This window comes from Xiphophorus maculatus, chromosome 12 (genome assembly GCF_002775205.1).
Source record: "Xiphophorus maculatus strain JP 163 A chromosome 12, X_maculatus-5.0-male, whole genome shotgun sequence".
Lineage (NCBI taxonomy): Eukaryota > Metazoa > Chordata > Actinopteri > Cyprinodontiformes > Poeciliidae > Xiphophorus > Xiphophorus maculatus.
Window position 1 is genome coordinate 15,537,818 of NC_036454.1, and position 24,858 is coordinate 15,562,675.

General features: G+C 37.3%; 1 protein-coding gene across 3 annotated transcripts in view; it reads right to left on the minus strand.

The window, feature by feature from the left end:
* Positions 1 to 3,389: 3,389 nt before the first annotated feature.
* LOC102235782 (DNA mismatch repair protein Msh3) overlaps positions 3,390 to 24,858 on the minus strand; it is a 46,777-nt gene continuing 25,308 nt past the window's right edge. The window contains exons 19-24 of one of the 3 annotated variants that reach the window (XM_023344195.1): positions 24,561 to 24,675; positions 24,131 to 24,288; positions 16,682 to 16,868; positions 7,325 to 7,457; positions 6,794 to 6,962; positions 3,390 to 3,748 (exon numbers count right to left, since the gene is read on the minus strand). In XM_023344195.1, coding sequence (XP_023199963.1) covers positions 3,667 to 3,748; positions 6,794 to 6,962; positions 7,325 to 7,457; positions 16,682 to 16,868; positions 24,131 to 24,288; positions 24,561 to 24,675 — 844 coding nt within the window. In that variant the 3' untranslated portion in view covers positions 3,390 to 3,666. Of the gene's footprint in view, positions 3,749 to 6,793; positions 6,963 to 7,324; positions 7,458 to 16,681; positions 16,869 to 24,130; positions 24,289 to 24,560; positions 24,676 to 24,858 lie in introns of those variants that run through there. The other 2 variants (XM_005795061.2, XM_023344196.1) reach the window with 2 other exon arrangements.

Consider the following 24,858-nt stretch of genomic DNA (forward strand, 5'->3'; position numbering starts at 1 on the left):
ATCCTCAGTGGCAACTGTTGATTTATCTCTGCTTAACAAGCAAATAAATATAACAAGAACACAAGTTGTTGCTGATATTTTTCCCTTTTGCATTTTCGATTACAGTTCTGTTTTTCAACTCACCATCCTTTCCTCTAGTTAGTTAATAAATTTCACCTGTGTGTTTTAATCTAGGCATAAAGCTGTTTTATGAAGGCCTAAGATAGGGGTGTCCCACCTTTTTGTCAGGTGGGACAAAATCGTTGAGTCAATTTACAGGTAAAGGGGGAAAAAAAGACTAAAATCAAGAAAATAAAGCTAGAGGTTTTTTTTGTTTATTTTGTTTTATAAAAAGTTTGTTGTATTAACAGAATTGCATCTAATTTTCAAATACTTTTTTGGCTCGATTTTGACAAATTTCCTTCTCAGTCACACAAACCGGATTTGGGTCAATTTCTTTGAAAACGTTTCCTATATTTAGCCACTTAAAAGCTGATTTTTAGGTGCAGCAAAGTCAGCATTTTAGTAACAATCTCTGGATAGACGAAGTTCTACTTATATAAATTTGTTTATGCATTTCATATGCATTTGAACTGAGATGGACTTGTCTTTTAAAGTGCTATGAGATCTCTTATACTATTGATTGTTGCAAACTAGTCAAAGTAGAGTTGAAGTTTCACATGTTATGCTTCAGGTACTTTTGATTCCTTTTCCTTTGGAAGGAAATAAATAGAATAGAATTCAACTTTATTGTCATTGCACTGTCACAAGTACAAGCAATGAGATGTAGTTAGCATCTATCCAGAAGTGCTCTACGAGATATAATATTTATTTACAGATGTACAAGACTATGTATGTATGGACTATAAGGGGTTATAGCAAGAGATATACTGTAGATATTGTGTATAAATATAAATATGGGAGCTATATGCACAGATTATACAGAATATACAAGAATGTTAGGGAATGGATTATAGATAAATAATGGCAGATAAAATTTACAGGTTGTATGTGTGTGTGAAGAAAACAGTCCGTGATGTGTGTGTGTGTGAGGATAGTCCATGTGTTATTGTTGTATGAGAGGATAGGGGAGTACAGTCCTTACAGTTTATGTTTTATGTCAGGAGGCGTTCAAAAGCGTGACAGCTGTGGGAAAGAAGCTGTTCCGGTGCCTGGTGGTTCTGGTCCGTAGGCTTCTGTAACGCCTCCCAGAGGGCAGGAGGGAAAAGAGTGTGTGTGCTGGGTGAGTGGAGTCCTTTGTGATTTTCCCGGCCCTTTTCAAACACCGCTTCCTGTAGATGTCCTTGATGGCAGGGAGCGGTGCCCCGGCGATATACTGGGCAGTTTTCACCACCCTCTGCAGCGCCTGCCGGTCGGAGACAGAGCAGTTCCTGTACCAAGCTGTAATACAGTTGGTGAGGATCCTCTCAATGGTGCAGCGGTAGAAGTTCGTGAGGATCTCTGAGGACAGGTGGTTCTTCCTCAGGGTCCTCAAGAAGAAGAGGCGCTGATGCGCCTTCTTAATGAGTTTGGAGCAGCTGGTCGTCCAAGTCAGGTCCTCGGAGATGTGGACTCCCAGGAACTTAAAGGTGTCCACACGCTCCACCACTGTCCCCTTAATGTGGATGGGTGGATGTGGGTCAGCGTTCCTCCTGAAGTCCACGATAAGCTCCTTGGTCTTCTCGGTGTTCAGCTGCAGGTTGTTTTTGTTGCACCACTCAGCCAGATGGTCTACCTCCTCCCTGTAAGCGGCCTCGTCATTATCTCTGATGAGGCCGATCACCGTGGTGTCGTCTGCGAACTTGATGATGGCGTTAGAGCCATGGACAGGTCTGCAGTCGTAGGTGAAGAGGGAGTAGAGGAAGGGACTCATCATACAGCCTTGTGGCACTCCGGTGTTTATGATGATGGTGGATGAGAAGTGGTTGTCCAGCCGGACATGTTAAGGTCGACTGGTCAGGAAGTTGAGCAACCAGTTACACATGAGTGGACTGATGCCGAGGTCTGTGAGTTTGGTAATGAGTTGTGATGGAATGACAGTGTTGAATGCTGAACTAAAATCTAAGAACAGCAGTCTGGCGTAAGTGTTCTTACTGTCCAGGTGAGAAAGGACAGAGTGCAGCACTATAGAGACTGCATCCTCTGTGCTCCTGTTCTGCCTGTATGCAAATTGGTGGGGGTCTAGTGTGGGGGGGGAGACAGGATCTGAGGTGTGCTAGGACCAGCCGCTCCAAGCACTTGGTAATGATGGGGGTAAGGGCTACCGGGCGGTAGTCATTGAGTCTGGTTGGGTTGGGATTCTTGGGGATTGGGACGATGGAGGTAGACTTGAAGCAGGTCGGTACCACAGCGCGGGTCAGGGACAGGTTGAAGATGTCCGTCAGCACTCCTGCCAGCTCCCCAGAGCACGTTCTGAGGACACGTCCAGGTATGCCATCAGGACCCGCAGCCTTGTGGGATTTAATCCTGCTCAGAGCAGCTCCTACGTCAGTGGGGAGGAAAGTCAGTGGCTGTTGGCCTGGGGTGGTAGCTGCTTTGGTTGCAGTTGTGGTATTCCCGCTCTCAAAACGAGCATAGAAGTTGTTAAGTTCGTTGAGGAAGGAGACATCAGTAGAAGCGGGGGTGGTATTGGGGTTCTTGTAGTCTGTGAGAATCTGAAGGCCTTGCCACATACGTCGGGGGTTGGAGTTGGAGAAATGATCCTCCACCTTCCTTTTGTAGTGGTGTTTGGCCTTCTTGATTCCCTTCTTCAGCTCAGCCCTGGCTGCACTGTAAGTCTGTGAATCCCCTGACCTGAAGGCGATGTTGCGGGCCTTCAGCAGGACACGAAAGTCTCAGTTCATCCAGGGTTTCTGGTTGGGGTACATGGTAATGCGTTTGCAGGCAGTGACACGTTCTATGGTGGTGGAAATATGGTTCAGTACAGATGATCTTATACAAGAAATATATAAAATATCATTTTAAAACTGTCAATGCCTAACTGAAATGATCTTACATGAGTTGGGCTGCTTAGTCTATTATGGCTGAGATCGAGGGGGTATTATCATTAAACACCATCATCATAAATGCAAACTGCTGAAAGCAAAATTGTGTTCTTAATTTTATGCAGTCCATGCAATTAGTGTGCATGCAATAAAAAACCGCTTAACTATGTACCAAATAAAATAGGGGTATGTTATTAAAATGCTACACGAGTCCAGAACGATTCAACAATAAGTGAAAACCTCCAATAAACGCATTTTGTTTCAATTTAGCTCAAAACAAAAACAAGGAAATTAATTTAAACATTAGGATTATTTGAATGCGTTCCACTTTACTTGCACACTCCTGTTTTTTAAAGAATAACGGGTTTCCAAAGTCTCAGCAATGAATCGAATATAATGATTATGATTTCAATATTGACCAAAAGAACTCCAGTTTAAAGGTAATAAAATAAGACAGGTATGGCATTTGTCTTTATTTGATCGTTGAATACATGGACACCACACAGTTGTAGGTAAAATGTGACCCTTTAGTATCAACTATTGTGACAGCTACCAGAACCTGAGAGGCTTGAAACTGCATAATCAACAAGCTCCTTTAGAGAGAAAAAAACCTCTTGTGTGAGCATTAAAAATGTTCAGTCATTATTGGCACGATTTATTTCTTGGAAGTGTTTTCAGTTCGATGGTTGTGGCTGTTGAGACATCAAGAGTTTGACTGCAGCCACTTTTCGAGGGAGGATTTGTCGCAGATGCGCCAAAGAGCTGAGAGAAGTTTCTGATACTTCCTGCAGAGACACAGAAACGCACCAAAACGTTAACCATCCTGGACTACAAAATATTGTGTTTCCTTTAAATATTATGGAAACAAAAATGCTGCAGTCTCAAACATTTATGTAGAAATAAAATGAAATCTACACTCAACTCCTCTCTGTTTTTTTGTTGGACATACGCATCTAACAAACACATTTAATATAAGAAGGATTACTCTGATCGAGTGGCTGTCTCTCTGTGTGTGGTGGGGTGTGGGGGTGTGTGTGGGCGTGCACAGGCCTGTGTGTGCGTGTGCTGACATTTGTTTTATGTGGTGGAGAGGTTAGAGGATAAACAGCCATGCAGCAGTCTGTATGTTATACACAGAGAATGACATATACAGCAATATGCTGATTTATTGGTAAAACACCAACAATTATCCAGTCCTCCATCTCATCACTCAGCAATAAGCTGAATTTGAGCCATATAGGAATTGTCTGTTGAACTCCAACAGAGAAGCCTTCTGCGTCAGCATCAAACAGATGGATTTTAAATTTAATATACAAACTCAGTGAATGTGTCCAAAGTCATTCAGAACATTTTTTTGCACTTCAGCTTCTTCACAGAGAAGCCTTTCCGTCAGAAAGCTGATATCAGCACCTCCCATGTTCATCCAGCTAAAATGACTGTGGACTCCGGTGGCTTTGAGGACAGAATATGTTGTCTTCAGCTTCAAGAGTGCAAATCCAACCAAATGGCAACGCAAATTATTAAAACTCTAATAATACTTTATTATTATTAATGTAGGCCTCTTTTAGGGAGTAAAATTTACTTCCCTCAAAAAATAAATTGCAAATACCTTTGTGACTGCATAGATAAAAATGTGTTTTTTAATAATCAGAACTAAAATTTGTAAAAAATATATATTCCACTTCTCAACTTTGAGTATATATGATTGTAATATACAGAAAAATACAGTGGTATGAAAACGTCACCTCAAATTTCTTATATTTTTGGCTATTTTGTCACATCTTAATGTTTCAAATCAACCAGATTTGATTCTCAAGAGAAAACTAAGTGAACACAATGCACTTTTCAAATGTTTTCATTCATTAAAAGAAAAAACATATTCAAAAAGTTGAGTTAAATATCACTTTGTCACTAATCATTACTAACCACACTGAGTCCTGATTACTAATAAACCTGCAAAATCACAAGATCCACTTCAATAACCCTTTCTAACAACAAAAGGTAGGCTAAAAAATGCTCAAAAAGAAACACCAAATGTACTTGATTTAAATGTAAATCAAGAACATTAAAGAACCAAAGTATTTGACATCCATCAGGGAATAGTTCCAAAGCCCTTTCCAGGGTCTTGGGACATCAGTGATCCAATTTCAGAGCCACAAATGGAAAAAGCATCCAACAATTTGGAAACCTTCCTGCAGTAGCCAATATTCAATGACTCACCCAGGAAGTCACAAAGTAACCCAGAACAACATCCAGGTGTTTATGCACAAACACATTTTATGCATTTCTAAACAACCATACTCAGTTACAGAATTCAAAAGTATGCTATTCTTAATAACTGTATAGCATTTTTTTCTTTACCTGTTATTTTTCTGTTTTTATAGTTTTTATCGTAGTTTGAATATGCATTCTTCCATTTGCTGTTGGTAAACTTGAATTTCCAAACTGCGGGACAGTAAAGGATATTTCTATTCTGTTTTATTCTATTGCACTGCAAGTGATCATGTCACAAGAATTAGAAACTGGTCAGAAATGGCAAACACAATGAAGAGTTTCAAAGCCAAAACCACTGCAAACTACGCAGAACACAAAGTCTCTAGAGACACTTCTAAGAAAATATTTAGTGGAAAAACAAAGAAAAGCAAATTGAACTTTGTGGAAGATGTGACTCCCATTCTTTCTGAAGGACAACATTCAACCAACTTAAACTCAAGCACACTTGAGTCACAAAGCTGTTCCTAACTAGACCACCTCTGAATGGCTCATAAAAGCCAAAATAAAGGTTTTGAAGTGGCCTAGTCAAAGACTGAACTCAAATCTGATTGAGGTGTGGTGGTGTCATCTTGAATAATTGCATAAAACAATTATGAAAAGAAGAATGTGTTAAAATTCCCCCATGATGAAAAAAATCAAGCAGGTGACTCAATGTGAATACTTTTTCACATTGAGTCGTGTTGGTTTTGTTAAATATTTTTAAATGAAATCATATGTTGAAATGAAAACTATTTCTAGCATATTTCAGAGTAGCTTTGCCTTATTAAAATGTGATTGATGATCTAAAACATGTAAGTGTGACAAATCAGCCAAAAATGAAAGAAATCTGTAATATGCTTTTTAGTTGCATCTTTTCACAGATCTGCATATTTGTGCAAAGCTTAATAATATACAAGTCATAATTCAGCATAAAAATTCACTGCAGCTTATACACGGTCAAGAAACATTCATTAAAAATTAGGCATGACAAAAGAAACCAATTTATTTTATTTGGTTCCAGATATTTAGACACATTAGAACAAAAAACTCAATTACAGCGACTATGCTGCTGCCATTTCACTTTGAAATGCATGTGTTACTTTAAGTATAACCATTCAAAACAAAGCTGCTTCATTAACACCTGCTACAGTTACTTAAGGGGATTTTTAAGCATCTCATAATGACAAATCTTTCTTCTATAATCTTGTGTCATTTGCATCGCTCCCTGTTTTCCAGGAAGAGTGGCACATTTTCCAGTTCAAATGTGTGAACTCAAGAATGAAATCAAGTGCATTTGAGTGTTGAAGCTTAAATAAACATTAGATTTTGTTTATGTCTATAACATTATGACAGAGCCGCATCTTTGAGTGTCAATCTTGCATTTGAGCTTTAAAATATTTAAATCATTTGGGAACTGGGATTTATACTGAGCTCATAAGATTTCATGCATCACTCTCAGAAAGGTAAAGAGAACACAAGGAGCTCACAGTATACACACCATGAAAATACAGACTGACTTGACATGCACAGTAAGCGTCTCCTTGAAGAAAATGTCAGGGTGGTTATGTGTGCATTACCTCCTGGCATTGACCATGAGCTCCAGCTCTCGGGCTTTACGAGAGGCGGTGTGTAGTATCGGGTCAGGAACGTCAGCCAGTCGGGCCACATTCAGGCCGTAGCTTCGCCCAGCAGCTCCTTCGGTTAACTGATAGAGGAAGGTGATGAACTCTGGCTGAACCTCTCCATCTGACAACAAACCCAGTGGCATAAAATCTTAGAGATTACCTATTATGTTTCCCTGAACAGATTAGGTTAGGACTATACAAAACATGTTCATTACATTTTTTGCACAAAATCATACATACATAATGCAGTTTTCATCTGCTAAAAACCGACTGGGTGGTTTTTGTTTAATGCTTGAACTGTTTTGAGAAGCAATAGAGAACCAAATGGAAGTACAAAAATGTGCACAGTGTGTATTTTGCATCATTAATCCCCTTTAAAGTGCAAAGAGGAATCCTGATATAAACAACCATGTCTATGTTTTGCACAATCTAGCAACAGGTCTGTGGTATTACAGCAACGTTAGCATAAAAGTGGAAACGTACCATCAGCGTCAGTTGTGACGTCAGGCTCATTAAGTAAGAAAGCCATGTGAAAGTTGGACACATGTTGAGGATACACCTGCTCCAACTCACACAGAGGAGGATAATGGGTCACAAACAAGGTGAAGGACTTCACCTGTGAGAGAGAGGAGAAAGTATAGGATTACTATCCAGGATGGTCCACTCAGCAGAACCTCCAAAGTTAAGGTCAGTGTTCTGCACAATCAAGTTCAAATGAGTGGAGTTGGGTTTTTCGAGAGGTTTCAATGAAATGAGGCCGTTTTTTTTTTTCTTTTTTTTTTTTACCTCAAACTGCAAAACATTCCTTATAAAAATCTTTAGACCTGGAAGGAAGTAGTCACATTTCATGCTAGAGGATGATAACCTGGTTGGAAGTGGAGCCTCAAAGTGCAAGACGAATCAGAAGGAAGGAAAAGAAATATCCTTTATTCAAATTAAAACTGCACTTTAATTCAAACAGCATGTTCATCAGCTGATCAAAAGATTAAACTTGCGCATAAATCTGACTTTAATGTAATTCTCTGTAAGCCATTCATGCTCTCATGATCCCCGATGGCAATGGCAAAAAGGTTTTCTGTCTCTGAACTTGACAGTTTTTGAGATTTGCCTTTGCTGGTTGGACACAGTAAGACAGTTGTCTTAAACTTCCTAAAACATCTTAAGGGAAATAGGACAAAAGGTCATGTAGTAGATAAACAAGGACACCACTGTTTACCGTTTCAAAACAAAAATTTACATTAATACATTTGCATTAAAGAGAAACCCTTGTTTCTGATGTCTGTTAGACTAATGATGTTAATAAAATACAACAATCTTAATGTTGGGTAAATTGTGTTCAGGCTGCTGATTTGTTCCTAATGTAATTAAAATGTTTGTAAAATTTGTTTTTGTTGGTAATCAATGAATCTAAAAAACAAAGAAAATTTCTATGTGGGCTTTATGTGACAGAGAGAAAGATACAAACAAAAAATAGCCACTTTTGTCTTGAAACTGAACTACCAATCAGAGTAAACATCTAATTTCACTTTGGGTGTGTGTTCAACACACAGACTTGTTGAAGCCAAAGGTTGGGGCTCAAGAGATTAAAACGGCATAACAAATATGTGAACTTTGCGTGACTGAAGAAGCAGACAAAAAAGAAGATATTTAGCTAAACTGATAAGTAGTTCGATATACATGCTTAGTATCACAACAAACAGAAACTTCAGCTACCTGACGAGAAGTTGATACCAGAATCAACACAACAGTGTGGAAACAATCGGTCGGATATAGGGTGAAAATACTCCAGTCACTTCCACACCAGTCCTTATCTTCATCACATGAAATGCTATAAATATAACGACAGGATAGGAATGACATGATGGAAAATTTAGCAACACTGAAACCCTAACATTTCAAAACAATAACAGCCTTTTCCAAGTGAATGCAATAAAAAGTCTTTAGGATGATACAACTAAGGCATACTGTCGATTTCTCTTTTAGCTTTGCATTTGAAGTATGCCGCCTTTATTTAGCTAAATGTTAACTGATGATGTCTCAAAGCAAAATTTTCTCTCTTGGGTCTCTGTATAGTGAACATAATGCATTTACTGTTACACAAAACACAACAAAAGGGAGATATAACAACTTGAGAAAACTATCCACAATGCAGCTACAAAACAAAAATGTAGCATCAACATTACCATTGTTTTTATTCTCCGTCTTTGTACCCTGCAACCAGCATTTTGAAATAATAACCTGTACACTCACTGCTTATTTATTTTCTCCCTTACAGTGTTCTCACTTATTTTGTTTTATCACTCAATATCCTCCGCATTCAGCCTCTCTAATTTTCCTGCCTTTAGGTGCAGACACTAAACTCAGCTTTTCAGGCTCTGAAAAAAACTGACCAAAGTGAGAGGAGCTCTTCACCTCGGCCAGAGGTGAAAGATACAGAGAGGCAACATGATTGAACCCTGGAATTAATGGTGCCACATGAAAACCACAAAGCAAGTGGTGCACACAGTCAGTCACTTACTCAGGCCGCTTCAGACATCTGAAGAAACATTTCACTGGTTAGTGCATCTCTCTGAAGACGGCTTCTAAAAGCTTTTTAGTAAAACAGATGCATTACCTTCTTCTGCTCACATTAGTGAGGTAATCAAGCAAATGGAAAATAAAGTACAAAGATACTGTTAGAGAAATCCTCTCCCACATTTTAGGAATTGTTGAAACCAAGTCATTATTGGCACACATAACATTTTTTTTAGGTCTAAATGATATAAATGTTTTTCATAGTGACAAAGATTGCACCTGTTTTTTTTCTGTTCTTAAAAAGGTTTTATTTTGCATTTGATTTATATTAAAATGTGAACTCTTGACACCTAGTTTCACCAAATACATAATTTTAACTCATCTGTATTTTAGCCAGGGAAATGCAATTATCTTTTTCCAAGTAGACACCTGACAGATGAACTGGTCAAACTTATTAAAAAATAATCAGGTACTAAATTCACTGTTGCATCTCAGCTCCACAAGGAGGTCATTGTGGTTCCTTTCCTCAGTAATTGGAAAATAAATTTTAGAAGCAAATCTTTAGCATTGCTGCTTCAGGGCATTTATTTCAAAACCCATCTCCCACTTAGTTTTGTGGTCACAGACTGTGTTGGTTAATATTGCATTGAACAGAATATTAAAGTCTACAGCTGATGAGCATTTGTTGTTAAAGTCATACAGCCAATGCAGTACAACTTAAAGCTGTGTGGAGATAAAGAGGTAAAAGCAGAACAAACCTGACAAAATTGTGATATCATAGACATAAAACTTGCAATTCTGGCTGGACATGGGACAACTTTAATGGAAGAATTGTTGAATTGCTGGCTTCCTGCCACAGTTTATAAATTCAATAAGGTGAAGTTTGGAACTTCAAGTAAGTGATATTGTTTTGTTAAAACATTCAGTGATCTCCAAGTTTCAGCCATTTGATCCAGACCCTCACCCTCAGAGGAATAGATGTTGATTTTGAGGTTCAGGAACAATACAAGAACCATCAAGACTTAAGCCCTTCAAACTGGAGACAACAGTATCCCTGTAAGGACCAATACGATGAGTCAGGGACAAAATTGAGCAAATGAAACCAAGTAACTTGACTGTAAAAAGCATCCAAAGAGCAGAAGAAAAAAAAGAAATGCAAACTGAAACTTTTGACATAGTTAAAAATTGTAACGGTCTACATCGCCAAACTAAATTCCCTCTTGAAAAAAGCTTTAGGTTGAGAAGAGACTTGCTGAACTGTTGGCCCATTATTACAAGAAGAATATTTAGAAAAGTCATGCTAAGGCTTTTAAACACAAGAATACCACCTGTTATGAATGGTAGTGGCACAATCTTTGTCAAAGACCCCCAAATAGAAAGTTTACACGTTCCAAAATATACAAAGCATAATAAAGATAGCGTGTCTTAATACTTGAGTAAATATTTCATAATCTCCTGTTTTCTCTTATGTTTCTTTAATCATCATTCTTATGGACATGGAGCAGAAAAGAAATGATTTGGGTCTATCAACAGATGTGGTTTCACTCCCACGTGCTTGCCTCCTACCCTGTTAAGATTCAACAAGAACAAATCAATAATCAACATGCACAAATAGAAAAGTCTTCTCTTGCACTAAAGGCTACAAACAAAGCAGGATTTCCAGATGGAGGCTGGAAATCCTGCTTTGAATAATAATCTAATTGGGTTCTAATGGTAGCTCATTACCAGAGAACCTCAGGGTGCCCCGAGAGCTCGACACCGCAGAGCAATAATCTGATCACATTAGTGTTGAAACAATTAATCGATTAGACAATGATTAAAAGATTCATTAATGCAGAATTTCATTAATAAAACAATTGTCTCATCACATTTAAGTTCAATGGTTACCTGTTTACCTGAGTATTTGTCTCACAAGAAACTGAAAAAGGACAACAGTTAAGATTTCAATAAGATGAGATTTTAACATTGCAAATCTACATATATACAAATCAGCACAATTAATGTAAACCCATATCTGCTATGTTTATAAACAAAAAAGAGGAATCCTTGCTGCATGAGAGAGAAAGTCCAGAGTTCACACTTTGTTGCTTTGAATAAAACATCTGACACAACGCTAAACTTTCACAGCCATATGCTGATAATTTCTGCACTGTAAAAAACAAAAGTTTCCATGTAGGCTACCTGACTGTCCATTAACTCTGAAAAGCATACCGCCTGGTTTAGGGAGCATATTAAAACATGATTTTTTAATTTATATTGAAATTAATTTCAGACACAATCCTGCAACTTATACCAACCAAAAAGTGGCACAAGAACAATAATGGAAACAGATGTCAAAAAAAGAAACAAAAGAGACGGGTCATAAATGTGTTCATTCATCATGAAGCATAAGACCTTGAGTGGCTGATTATTACAAAGGGCAAAAAATATGATGGGTTTTAATAAAATGCTTTAAAAAAGACTGACTTGATACTATTATTATGGTTTCAATGATGGAGTTCTTTGAACTGTATAACTTCAACTTAAGGTTTTCACAGCAAGCCCAAATGGGAAAGTCAAAGACAACAAAGCACATGGATTACAAAATATTTAATTGGTCATTTGAGATTCAAAGTGTGAACTCTTTGGAAAATGTGTGTAAAGAAACCCAGCTCACTTGGTTTGTCATTATTAGACAATGCAAAATGTGCCATAAGTTTACTTCATTATGGTAATGTTACGTACTTGTGTTTTTTTGTTGTTTTTGTTTTTATCTACGGGATATTTAAACTTAATGTGGTGGTAAAATACTCAGAACTTGAAAAACATAAGAATAAGATTTTTTTTTATTTCCCATGCATAACTTTTTCTTCTTACTTTTTACCTTTAGATTCACTTTTATGGTGTTGAACCACAAAAGCTGTGCTTTCACTCAAAAACCTCCACACCAGTTTTTTCAACAAAGTCGGAACTTTAAGACATTTGGAAAAATCTAAAGCGGCATAAAAAAAAGCACAAAATAACAGCATTTAACCCATGTGCATGAGTGTACTGAAGGCAGAAACAAGTGCAGAGAGCTTAGAAGAAAATGTGGTTGGAGTTCTGTGCATCAGCATGAACACATCAGAACATTTACTCCCACATGCAGGGATTTGTTGCACAAGATATTTATCCATTAGTGTGAAGCTCTAGGTCTTTTTGTTTCCAAGGACATCATTCCCTCTTTGAAAAAGTAGTTCTTTCACATGCAAATGCCGAGTCATAGAATTAGGTCCAGATGACCCTGGACCCAACGTACATCCCAGAGAACAATGTGAGCTTCTTCAAAAAGAAGAGGATGGAATCAAATAAACATATAAAGAGCTGGCATCATGCCAGTAATAGAGCAACTTTCACCAGATCTTTTTAATTTTAGAGAACCTCTCCTCCCTACTCAACAATGCTTCAAGGCTGTCTCTATTATTGAGACGTGCTGTGAAATCCATCCATACTCTTATCTATTCTCAGATGGAAAGGTGTGTTTCTATAACAACTGAGATCAAGGAGGAGTAGTCCGGCTTTTGACGTTAACATTTAGCGTCTGCATAGCAGGGAACAGGAGGGGGAGGAGTGGGAAGTCAAGGAGACAGCATGAAAGACCCAAGCAGGAAGCCAGAATTGAAAAGAGGCTTCTTCCCATATCACATAACTTCTTTACTGCCCTTTTGTTTTCTTTTCTTTTAATAGCGAGACGTTTTCTTATAAATCAATGCCGTTATGCAAGGTAGAGAGCATCCTCCTCCAGCCAATAAAAGATCCCTGCTGCATAAATGACTACTGACACATTTCATTCCATGGTCTCCTGCAGAATTACATAACTCCCATGATTCCATCCAAGATTAATGCAAAACTGGCAAAACGTAAAAACTGGAGGGAAGTTTTTAAAGATGCATCCTTACTCCTCCATATTTATACATAGCAACCGAAACCTGTTGGAATAGGATCTTAGAAAGCAGAATTAACCCACAATAAAATACCAGAGCTCCCAAATTTTATCCAGCTGTTCAGTTTCGATTACACATTAACCAGAAGTAAAGTCAAACTCATGAAACCAATGAAAAGCAGCTGCAGCTGTAGAATAAAGCAATCACTGCACTCTGAGGCTTTAAGTCCATTTTTAAGCCCCTTCTATTTATTTACACTACAAAAACACTGACACAGACATAACAAAGCATCAAGACGTTTAAGCCAAACTAATCATTTAGTATATGAATGAAAAGAGTAAAGTTTGAAAGGTTGTTTCCCAAAACAGAGTTTGCAGCCATTAAATCCTATTTGCTTAGCAAGGCTGGTAATAGCTGGTGTCAGTCATCTCCCATGGAACCATGTATGTTTTCTTACTGAAAAACAAAAGCCTAAAGGTGGGGAAATGAAGAGGATTATGTTTATCACTTTGAGGTGCTCCTGTTTTGGTTAGTGTGTGTGTATCGAGGTCAAGGGCGTAGAATTCACATTGTCCAATGGCCTCAGGACAGGCTACGTTGTGTTTGCTGTTATCACCATCTCATAATTTTTCTCAGTCTGTAGAAAGCCACTGATCACCTGGAATTGACATTTAAATTCCCTATCACAACCAAATTAATCAGCGAAAAGGTCAGTATCGATTTCAAGCACCCAACATTGAGACGTGAGTGAATCTTCGTCAGCGCAGACAGAGCATTTGCATAAATCATGCTGTGGACTTTTCTACAAATGTTTAGCATGATCAGACTTTATTTTCTTTCTGCTTTGTTCATTTAGCCTATATTTAAGAGATGTTCGTTTTGTGTTATTTTTTAATGGTAGGTTCATTATTGCTGTTTGACCATCAAACTAGTCATTAAAATCCGGCATTCACATAAACATAAATTAATAAATTTACAAACCAAATATATTCCAGGAAGAAAAAGCAATTGATTTGAAAGACCTTTAAGTAATATAGTGATTTAAATATATAAATTCTGACAAATTACATATATATCTTACTGAACAGCTTACCTAAGTTAAACTTAATTTTGGCAATTAAATTGGACAATGTTGCCTTCGGCATGTGACTTGAGTGTTATGTGCCCTAGTCATAACACTAAAACAACTTCTAACATTTTCTAGTAAGTATATAGTAAATATATACTTTCCCTCATGGGAAGAGTTGGTAGTGGAAAAGTCAAGTTTTATTTTTGTTATTTTTCTTAGATGTACAAAAAGGCAATTTTACAAGAGAGATTCTTTTGCAAGTTTGCTAGAAAAGCTGATTATCTGGGGATAAAATCTTCTAAGAGAGCTGTTTGCTTCCCTTAACCTTTGGGTTTGTATTTTTGTCACAGCATGATAAAATCTGAATTTATCCGCCAGCACAACAAATCACAGAACAATTGCAGCATGTGCATTTCTTTTAAAATGGAAAAAAGCACATGAAAGAATGCATGACTGAACCTGCAACTTTAAGACATCCAATGTAATCTAAGCTCTAGTGAGAACTGAATTTATTTAAGACTTTTTAAAACCTAAAGCTAAGATTATCAAATGCAAGAATTTTCAGGGCTTTTAGAACCTTGCACAAAATTTTTATGCACTATTACTGCCCTGATGACAAAACCAATCTAAACAGAATCAGCTAAAACAGTAATATTCTTCATCACAGCAGTTAAAAAAAAACAAATGTTTCAAACCCAAATTAAATGCAAACTCACTCAAGTCATGTTTGGTAATCTGATATATGTAGTAAATCCCTTTCCCCAAGAGCGGCTGCAGCATAGAGGAAAGTAATACCACACACAGACTCTCTAGTTTTCAGTACCGAACACCACAAAACATCAGGAGTATGCAAGCTAGAGTATTTTAAGTTTCTTGACATTTCACTAAATTTCCAAGTATTTTTAAAGACAACTTACACATAACCAGTCTCTCAATATAAACCAATATCACCTAATATCGATGCATAACCAGTAACGTTATCCACTGGTTACTGGCTGCTCTATCCATATTGCTCTGAGCCATAAAGTTGAATTTGACAAGTTTCCAAAATTAAACTTGTTAAAAAGTTTACAATTGTAATCGTAATAATCCACAGATATATCACAATTTAAGCCTGTGAGATGCATCCTAAAGAAACATGCATGAAGCAACTGCAGCAACATGCCTGCTCCATTCAAACCTAAAATTAGTTAATAAGCCATAATCCTGTACAGTTGTGACAAATTGAATTTGTATCTTAGAAGTAAATTCTGCAAAACATTTGAACACTTTTTCTCAACAGGGCTCTGTGTTGAGTCTATACTTTCTTGGGGAAACTGAAAATTTGAACTTATTGTCCACTAAGGAAAGCTGTTTTTTAAGCATTTGAATATAAGCACAATAAAATGTAAGGTAAATGAGATGCCAGCAAATGCTTAGCACCCCCAATCCCAGAAAACTACCTACGGTCTTAGAAGAGGTTCTTGTTGTGGAATCGCACATTTAGACTTATTTCACCAGATAAAGTCACATGCTCACAGCACATTTGTAGTACTTCAGGAGACAGACTTTGCTTTGATGAGAGACATTGTGGCATTTTAATATTACAAGATTTCATGGTAACCTTTACCACAAAGTTATTATCCTTACAGCACCAGTGTGGGCAATATTAGTTATACAAAGGGCAGTTTACACCTGGCACAGCTGATAGTGACGAAAGAGAAGAGCAAGAAAAATGTACGCTAGTAGATGTCATCGCTCCAGTAGCACTTTCCTTATATTGTGAAGATCTACTCTGCACTTATTGTTGTGATAAAATATGACAAAAAGAAGCAGGAAATATTTCATAAACAATCAATAAGACCAAATCTGGATTCCTAATTCCCAGCATGCTTGACGGTGGCCAATGATTATGTCAATGATTTTCTGTCAAGGGCAGTCAGTATCAATAATTCTCCCTTTTTATCTGTTTTTTGGCTCATCAATTTCTATGAGCTATTAATTGTTATAAAATAACAAATTATTATAGAGTATGTGTGTAATGATGAATACATTTCATCATGAGCAGCATAGGATTTAAAAGAAGCCGAAACAATATTATAAACAGGATTTATCTATTTGGATATTAAGGGATCACCTTTATGTGTTTTCTTTTCTGTGACATCTTTCTGTCTTAGCATTAATGTTGCTCATTCTTCTCTGCATGTCTGCTTATTGTGGGCCTCAGTTGTTAAAGTGCTTTTGGGGGCTTAATTCATGTCTACAATGAAATTGCTGGCACAAATTACATCAAGAGGTCGGTTAGCCCAGTGATTAACTGAGATAGTCAACCGTTATGCTTTTCCCAGTCATAAGCACAGATAAAAACCAACTTACATCTTTGATGAAGCATTCCAGGGTAGCGTAGGCAATGGCAATCCCGTCATGAGTGCTTGTGCCCCGTCCGAGTTCATCGAGGATGACCAACGAGCATTCTGTTGCTTGAGATATGATCTCTGAGGCCTCCGTCAACTCTTCCATGAACGTGCTGCGGCCTTTGAAGATGTTGTCCGAAGCCCCCATCCTGAATATCAGGCAAAAGAAAATAAAGTTTACGGCAAACCAGCCCAACTCAGACAAAAGTCTGTCCAGTTTCCAGGTATTCAGACTATGATTTCACCATGTACTCCTGATAGAAATAAAAAGCTAAATGTTTACATCTGTCAACAAACTACAAAAATGTTTACTGGCCTCAACATTAAAACAATCCTCATTCACTGAATTGATGGAATTATTGAATGAAATTAAAAAGTGTTGATAAAAATTAAATTAAATTTCAAATAGTTTATTGTTACTTATGTCAAAACTGTGGGGAAAAAAAAAAAAAAAAAATTACAACATGTTGCCCATTCCGTACTTGAGGCATCCCAGCTGCTTTGATTTAACTTTTTCCTCCAACAACAGGACATTTTTACCAGAATAAAGCAAGAAATTAGCCCCAGGAAATAAATTCTGTCTTGATAATTTACAGTTCTCTGAAAAAACAATTAAACTAATTTTGATATCAGACAAAGATGATTTGATTAATTACAATGATTAATGGAAACAAATGCATGCTTAGGGTCAGAAATAGAACAACTCGCATATCTGCAGACCCCACATATACTGGACACAAAATGTTTAGACTTTTGCCTTCAGGTAACAGACCGTTATTTGCAAAAATAGTCCCAGATCGATGACATGCATATTCCACTACATCGACCTTGCTTTCCTCTTGTGCAAAAACACTTAATATATACATATTTACAAATGAACATGATTTAAACATTTACATTATTATAAGAGTAAAGGGGAATAAAGTTAAATTCATTGCTTGTGACTATAATCTTGGTGAATAAAGCTAATTCTGATATCTGTATAACCTTGATGGTTGTCAATGAGTTTGTTTTACATTGACAAAAAAAAATCAAAAACAGAAGAATTTCATAAGGGGGCAAGTGCATTTCAGAGCACTCCAGACACCGTATGCTTTTGCAGGTGATACATGATTGTAAAATAATTAAATAATCTAGCACAGAAAATATCCACACACACACTCTCTGGAGGAAATTCATATAGGAACAGAATGTACCAAACTGCCTCCATGTAGCTAACAGCTGGAAGACCATCGGTGAGAGTATTCACACTCTTAACGTAGTGTGGAAAGTAAAAATACACGTGTTACTCATGTTAACACAAAAAACAGCAATCAGTCTTATCTGTCTTCAGTCTTATCTTCTCCACATGACTTCAGTGGACAGACCAAGCTACAATCTGAGCAATGATTGCAACAAACAAAAGACGAAAAGAACAAAATGCAGACTAATATTTATTTCTTATATTTTTCATAGTTGTGGTTTACAGATAATAAAAACCAACCACTTTTTGTCTCAGAAAATTAGAATATTAAATATCAATAATAGCAATATTTTAAACAGAAACATCAAGCTTCTGGAAAGTGTATTCTTTATATGCGCTCAATAGTTGGTTGGGGCTCCTTTTGCATGAATTCCTGCAGCAATGCATTGTCGCACGGAGGCAAAATAAAGGTTGCATCTCAATAAAGGTTGTTAAAAGAAAGCAAGAAGTTACCTACTATTTCCTGATGGCAATATTCAACTTTTTCACAACATCCACTTTTTTTAGACGTACATGTATATAATTACTGATTTTATATGAATCCGAGGGCTATATAAAATCTATCAACTGTTTTCAGATTACTGCTGCAACACCAATATACTGATATCTTTCCAGGTGTAAAAACTTTTCTGAACACTCATCTGGATTTTTGAAAGCAAACTAGAAGTTTGTATTTTCCTCCATCCGACACAAATGCCTGACCGAAGCTCTTTTCCAGTCAGTGCTTCTTCTTTCCAAATCAGTCTTTTTCTGAACCGACTTTCATCCATTCCTGTGAATGAACCACAAACGGCCGTAACCATGGTTGCACTACACATGCCTTGTAGGAAAGAGGCGTGGCAGGCGTGCTGCTGCAATTCATTCTCATGTTTTGTGTCTAAAAGCTGACCGATGGCAGATCCACACTGAGAGGCAGAACGGATAAACAGAATCTGACGCCAGAGTTCGTCTACTGAAGAGAAAACGCAGCAACAGCTGGGTGTCCTGATGATTTGAATGAGTCCCTGACAGAAACTCAGATTCTCAAAATAGGCTCCATTAGTCAACATTTCACACCTCTTTTTCTTTTTTTTTGTGCCAAATTTCACTTCATCTTTGTACAAAATGCTCTAAAATATTTCCATATTTTATACATAAATGACAACCACTTCACCAGCTCACAGTGACTGGTCCAAATGACAAGAAAATACAACTATTGTTTAGAAACCGTATGTATGCTTGAGTCACAAATAAGAGAACAGTCATATTCGAGATGGCAAAATGGCTACAGTAACCTCTCATTACACCAAAAGTATGCAAAATACATATAACTTGTCAAATCCTACTGTACAGCAGGTAGTAATAGTCTATGAAATAAAATCCTGATAAAAGGTTAAAGTTTGCAACTTTAACCTGATAAAATGTGAAGTTTAGAGGGTAATTAGTATTTTAGTCCTTTTTCAAAGCACCATATAGCTACTGAAACCCCATCACAACACCAATTTCACGTTTTTATCATGCAGAAAAATTATGTTTTCCAAAACCTCTCACCATATGAGGCCCAATATCAAGAAATAAAACAATATTTAAAACTTAAATAGATTTAATCATTAGCATTTACATCTGTGGATTTCCATATCTGTGGACTATAAATAAGGTAGCACTTTACATCCCTTATTCTAAAATCTTTGCGCCAATATTCTGATTCATGCACAAAGTTTAATGCCTTGGGGTTTAAAAAATATATAGTTGAAATAAAACCATCAGTATGAGTTACACATAAAACGAAAAAGGCCAAAGAATCCCCTCACACCACCTGCAAGAAAGCACACCCAGAGTAAAACTACAGCTAGATAAAAACTCACAAATGAATCAGTGAGTGGAGAATAAATACCTTTCTCCACATGCTTCCAACACCCATCTGCCCCATTAGGTGTTTGTGTTACCCACAGACGTCTTGGCAGCAGAGCACAGACCAATATTTATTTGGTGTTTTCACTTTCCTGGAGACTGACCATGTCTTTTGAACTCCGAAACAAGAAACGAGTCACTTTCTAAATGCAAGGAAGAGATTTCAGCAGAAGGTCTAATCACAGCTCTGAACGCGTTGTCAATTAAAGGTCGTTTTAAAACAGTTTTACATCCTGCTTCCCCTTGCTGTTTCCATAACAACCATGGAGCCATGGAAGAATGTGCTCTGTAACCTTCAGGACTCAATACTGACAAGCGAGAACAGCAGCTGCATGCATCCACATAGAAATATGCATCTGTCAGCCAATATGAAACAACACACACACACCATCAGCCATAACAGACATATTACTGCTTGATAGTGGAGAGGGCAGAAAAATGATAAGACTCTGCAAGGCAGGACAGAATTTTAATCCAGATTATTCTCTTTGTCCTCATTTATAATCAGTCATCTGGATCAGCCCAGATAGGATTTAACATCAATGCACCCTCCCATTACTCCAAATCCAAAAAAATCTGATCATTCCCCTATAAAAATCACCTGCCAAGCTCTAATTTACATTTTCCCCTCTCTCCTGTGACGAGGCAATTCCAACTGCTGCGTTTATTATGGCTGACACAGCAGTAGGAGCTGATTGAGCGTTTATCGAGACAGATTTGCCCCAGCATCATAACCTCTGATGGGAAGACGATAAATAGTCTAATTAGACACTGACAGGATGAGTGAAGCAACAGAGGAGGAGAGGAGACAACAGCAGATACATGATGTGGGTGTGTTTCGCCTCTGGAAATTAATTATTCATTTCTGAGATACAGACAGTTTTAACATCTATATTGCAAATTAAAAAGTGAGCTAAAAAACAAAGGCAAAAAAACACAGGAACATCACAGGAAAACACAGGAACAACAGGGATTTCTCTGGGCTGATTTAACTTTTAAAAAATTATTAAAATGTAATAAACCCCAACTTAAAACTATTTACTTCCAAAGCCCTGTAAAAAATGATAATGAACTGTAACCCCAATTTAAATTAATATTATTTTTGCATTTGAAGAAAAGTCCAAATAAAGACAGTGAGCAAGTGAGTGTGTGAGCAACCAAGAGCGACAGACTGAGAGAAAGGGAGAGAGAGTGAAAAAGCAACAGAGTGTAAAGCTCACTGCCATTTTACGTTCCTCCAAGAAATGTTCATTGAAGTGACAAGGTGTTGAAATGTGTAAGATATATATCAAAGGTCAATATAAATTAACGTAAAAAATACATGATAATCATAACCTGGCAGAACCTGACAATGTTGTGTATATTTTAAGATATTCTACTGCAAGCTAATTATTTGCAAAGGGAAAAGATGCTGTGATGTTATACACATACTGTGTTATCTCATCTTTTATGGTTTATCTTTAAATTTGTCATGCCTGCTTTTATTGTAAAACACCTTTGTGGTTTTGGACTTATAAACAGATTGCTATATAAACAAAGATTACAAATTTTACTCACATAAACAACCAACGGTAAATAACCTTGTGTAGATTGTGCTTTATCAAGTCTGAGGACTCTAAAGCACTTTACACTATAATCAGTCAGTCACACATTTACACACTGATGGTGTGTGAAGCCACAGTATCCCTGTGGAAAATGAGACTGCCTTGCACAGTTTGGTATCCTGTGTATTCTCAATTTCACTTTGAGAGAAATGTAATTCGTGTACAGTCATAGTTTCACGTTAACTTTACATACCCAAGCTTTTTCTTCAGTTCTCAAAGTTAACTCCACACCTTCCGCCTCTATATTTACAGACCCCAGAAGCTGCTGGTACAGGTTAAAGATCCAAACTTGCAACCCAAATCCCAGAATGTTTCTTTTAAAACTTGACTTTGAACAGATACTGCTGACAATCTCAGGCTCCCACTAGGCTATTACATGGGAACATGCTTAAACCCACAAAAACGACAATTGCACACATCTGCAAGCCTTTAGGTCTAATCACAGACTGCTGCAGCAGGAGAATAAAGGAGACCATATATTGGTCTCCACTCTATACCAATATGCAGGGAGAACTGGAGGGCTTATAGTAACTCTCATCATAATAAGAATAATGATAAAATAGAAAAAAGCTTGAAGCAACAAAGCCTTATTGTCTGAGAGTTTGTCTGGCAGAGAGAGATGAATCGAGGCGTATCGAACCAACATGGAACAATAAAGTCAGCTGTGTCGAACGACTATTGTTCATTTTTTTCGTCCTGTTGCACACCTTCTTTGAGGTAAGCAACAGAATGGATTAAATGGGATTTGTCTGAGAGTCAGACCTAAAAATAAACTTAGTGGTGTCACAGGCAGGGAAAGTGAGATTAGTTTTATGAGACGTTCAGGCGGAGAGACGTCTTCTTCTTCACCAATGTCCTTATAAACGATTGCCTAATAATGAACAAATAAAGAACGCTTAGTAGTGAAGGTGTGAGTTATTAGGCTTGGGCATGTTTACTGTTTATTGAGAAAGCAAGAGAAAATCACATAATTAAATCTTAATAATGCAGCTTGAGACCTTTTATTTGACAAACATAGTTGCTCAAGTATGACCACCGTTAATTTAACAGACAAAATAATGGGAATATCATTATCTGCATCACTTTTATTAAAGACAAATAGGTCCATATTTAAAAATTAAATAAAACAAATGGAATAAAAAATATAAGTCACATATTTACAAAAAGTCTTCTGAGCTTAAGCCTGACTGAAATTTGTGTAGTATCCGTTAATAACAGGATGATGTTATTTGGGTAAAGACAGGAAATAATTATTTTATACTTTTATTTTCTTTTTCCATTCTCCTCCAGACTTGGAAAATACTGAAATGAAATCCCATGCTTTTCTGGACTTGTGTAGGAAGCCTCAATAAATGAACTGTTGACTAAAATGCATGATACACTTTAGTCCCTTATATATAATTCAAGTGGAATCTCCATGGTAAAGGTCTCCAGCAGCTTTTGTTAAAACACAGCTTTACCTCACAGCAAAACTGCTCATTAATCCTCAGAGAACCTGAGAAAGAACAAGTTAACCTCAAACTTCTACAGTTTTTTATCTAATCAAGCATCAAATGCATTGAAACAAACCCAAGGCTCTATCGTAGATATTCAGCCACACTGGAAAGCGAAACCCACAGCATGTGCAGCAGTATCTCTCCATTCAATTTCACCATTCAATTTTCATGTGTTCACACTTAAAATCAATTATAGTGAGTCTTTGTTTGACATCTGCTCATCTGCATAGATTAGCTAAAGTCATTGCAGAGAGGTTGCAAAGGATCAAACTAATCTCATCTAACAAAGGCATCAGTCAGGAGAAAAGGAATAAAAACACATTTGACAGCATTGCAGATAGAGCAGGGGAATTAAGAAAGACGTCTACGTTTTTCCTAATGGAATAAAATATACACCACACATCAGCTACAAATAAAACAAATCACACATACAGTACAAAGAGATCAAAGGGAAGTGGACAACACATAAAACAACTGGTAAAAGTAAAAAATGCAACAAAAAAAAGGGGGACGTTGGGGGGAAGTATTTAATAAAAAACGGACGAATGAAAATATATAATTGGACAAAAAGCCAGTTGGATCTGAATCAGCATTGCTGTCACGATTGTGAGCAAAAATAAGAAATGCCCAACATTTTCAGTTTGTAATGGTGCAATATGGCAAAAACCAAAGTTCTGTGAGGCAGCTTTCCTTCAATTAGAACTGGGTCTATGTAAGTTACAGTGGGTTGAAACATGAACAGTACCAGACGCCAGTCAGCTAACACCTAGAAAGCTGACTGGTGTCAGCATCACTATGAGTCCAAGCTTACAACCAAATCAACACAAGAATGGCTTCCAGTTTTGGGATGCAGTAAAAAAACTAACTATGAATGACAATCTTTAGGATTACTGGAAGACGAGGAACTTTTGCAAGTCAGTATGGGAACTTTTTAGTAATTCAAGATGTTGCAGCATGCGGATAGGGTCTCTCCAAATAATTAATCTATTTTTTTATAGACATATATTCAATAATCTTTTGTAGTATTTTTTTGTCATTTATGAGTGATTTGCTACAAGTTAAGATATCAGGGAGTTTCTTTCAAGTTAGCAATTTCTGGCTTGTATTAAACAACTCAATGCAGGAATGTCCAACACCTTGCAAGCAGAGCCCTAAATGTGTGTGAGTTTGAGGCCTACCTAGTGTAAATACCGTCCAGTACGCCCAGACAAGCCTCACACGCTGGGACGTACGAGCCTATCTGGGCCATAACACAAATAAGGGCGACCTGGCGGATGTAGGAGCTCTTGCCTCCCATATTGGGCCCTGTGATTATCATCGTTCTCTTGCCGTCATGCTAAAACAAACAGAAAGAAGAGAAGAAGACACCAACTGTGACTAGAATGAGATATTTGCATGCATGCACGCACAGCTGAGGAGGTGGGTGGACTGAAAAAGCTTGGCTTCTCTTCCCACAGCCTTGTGCTTCTGTTGCAAGATTAACCTACACCCACTCGAGCGCCAAGCGAGGAAGTCAGTGTGTGGGTATGCGTGTGTGTGAGCGTGTGTCGTGCAAAGCTCTTTGTCTCAGAGTTATTTGAATATGTGCATGTGCGTGTGTGTTTGTACCTGTAATGCAGTGTGGTTGGGAACATACTGGCTGTGCTCTCCCATCAATAAATCTATCGCAGGATGTCTGCCATCAGTGATCATTATCTGGTGATTATTTTCACACACCTTTGGCCTGAATAGAGAGAAGTCGGTTAAAGACATGAACACACAGTAGAAACAAAACTCAAAGAGATAATATTCATTTTTAAACCAAAGTTTGATTATTTTCCGATAAAATAGTGGCAGTTTGAGGTTTAGGAGCTGGTGAATTTGTAAAAACTGTTAAAATATTTTAAAAAACAACAATAGATGCCCT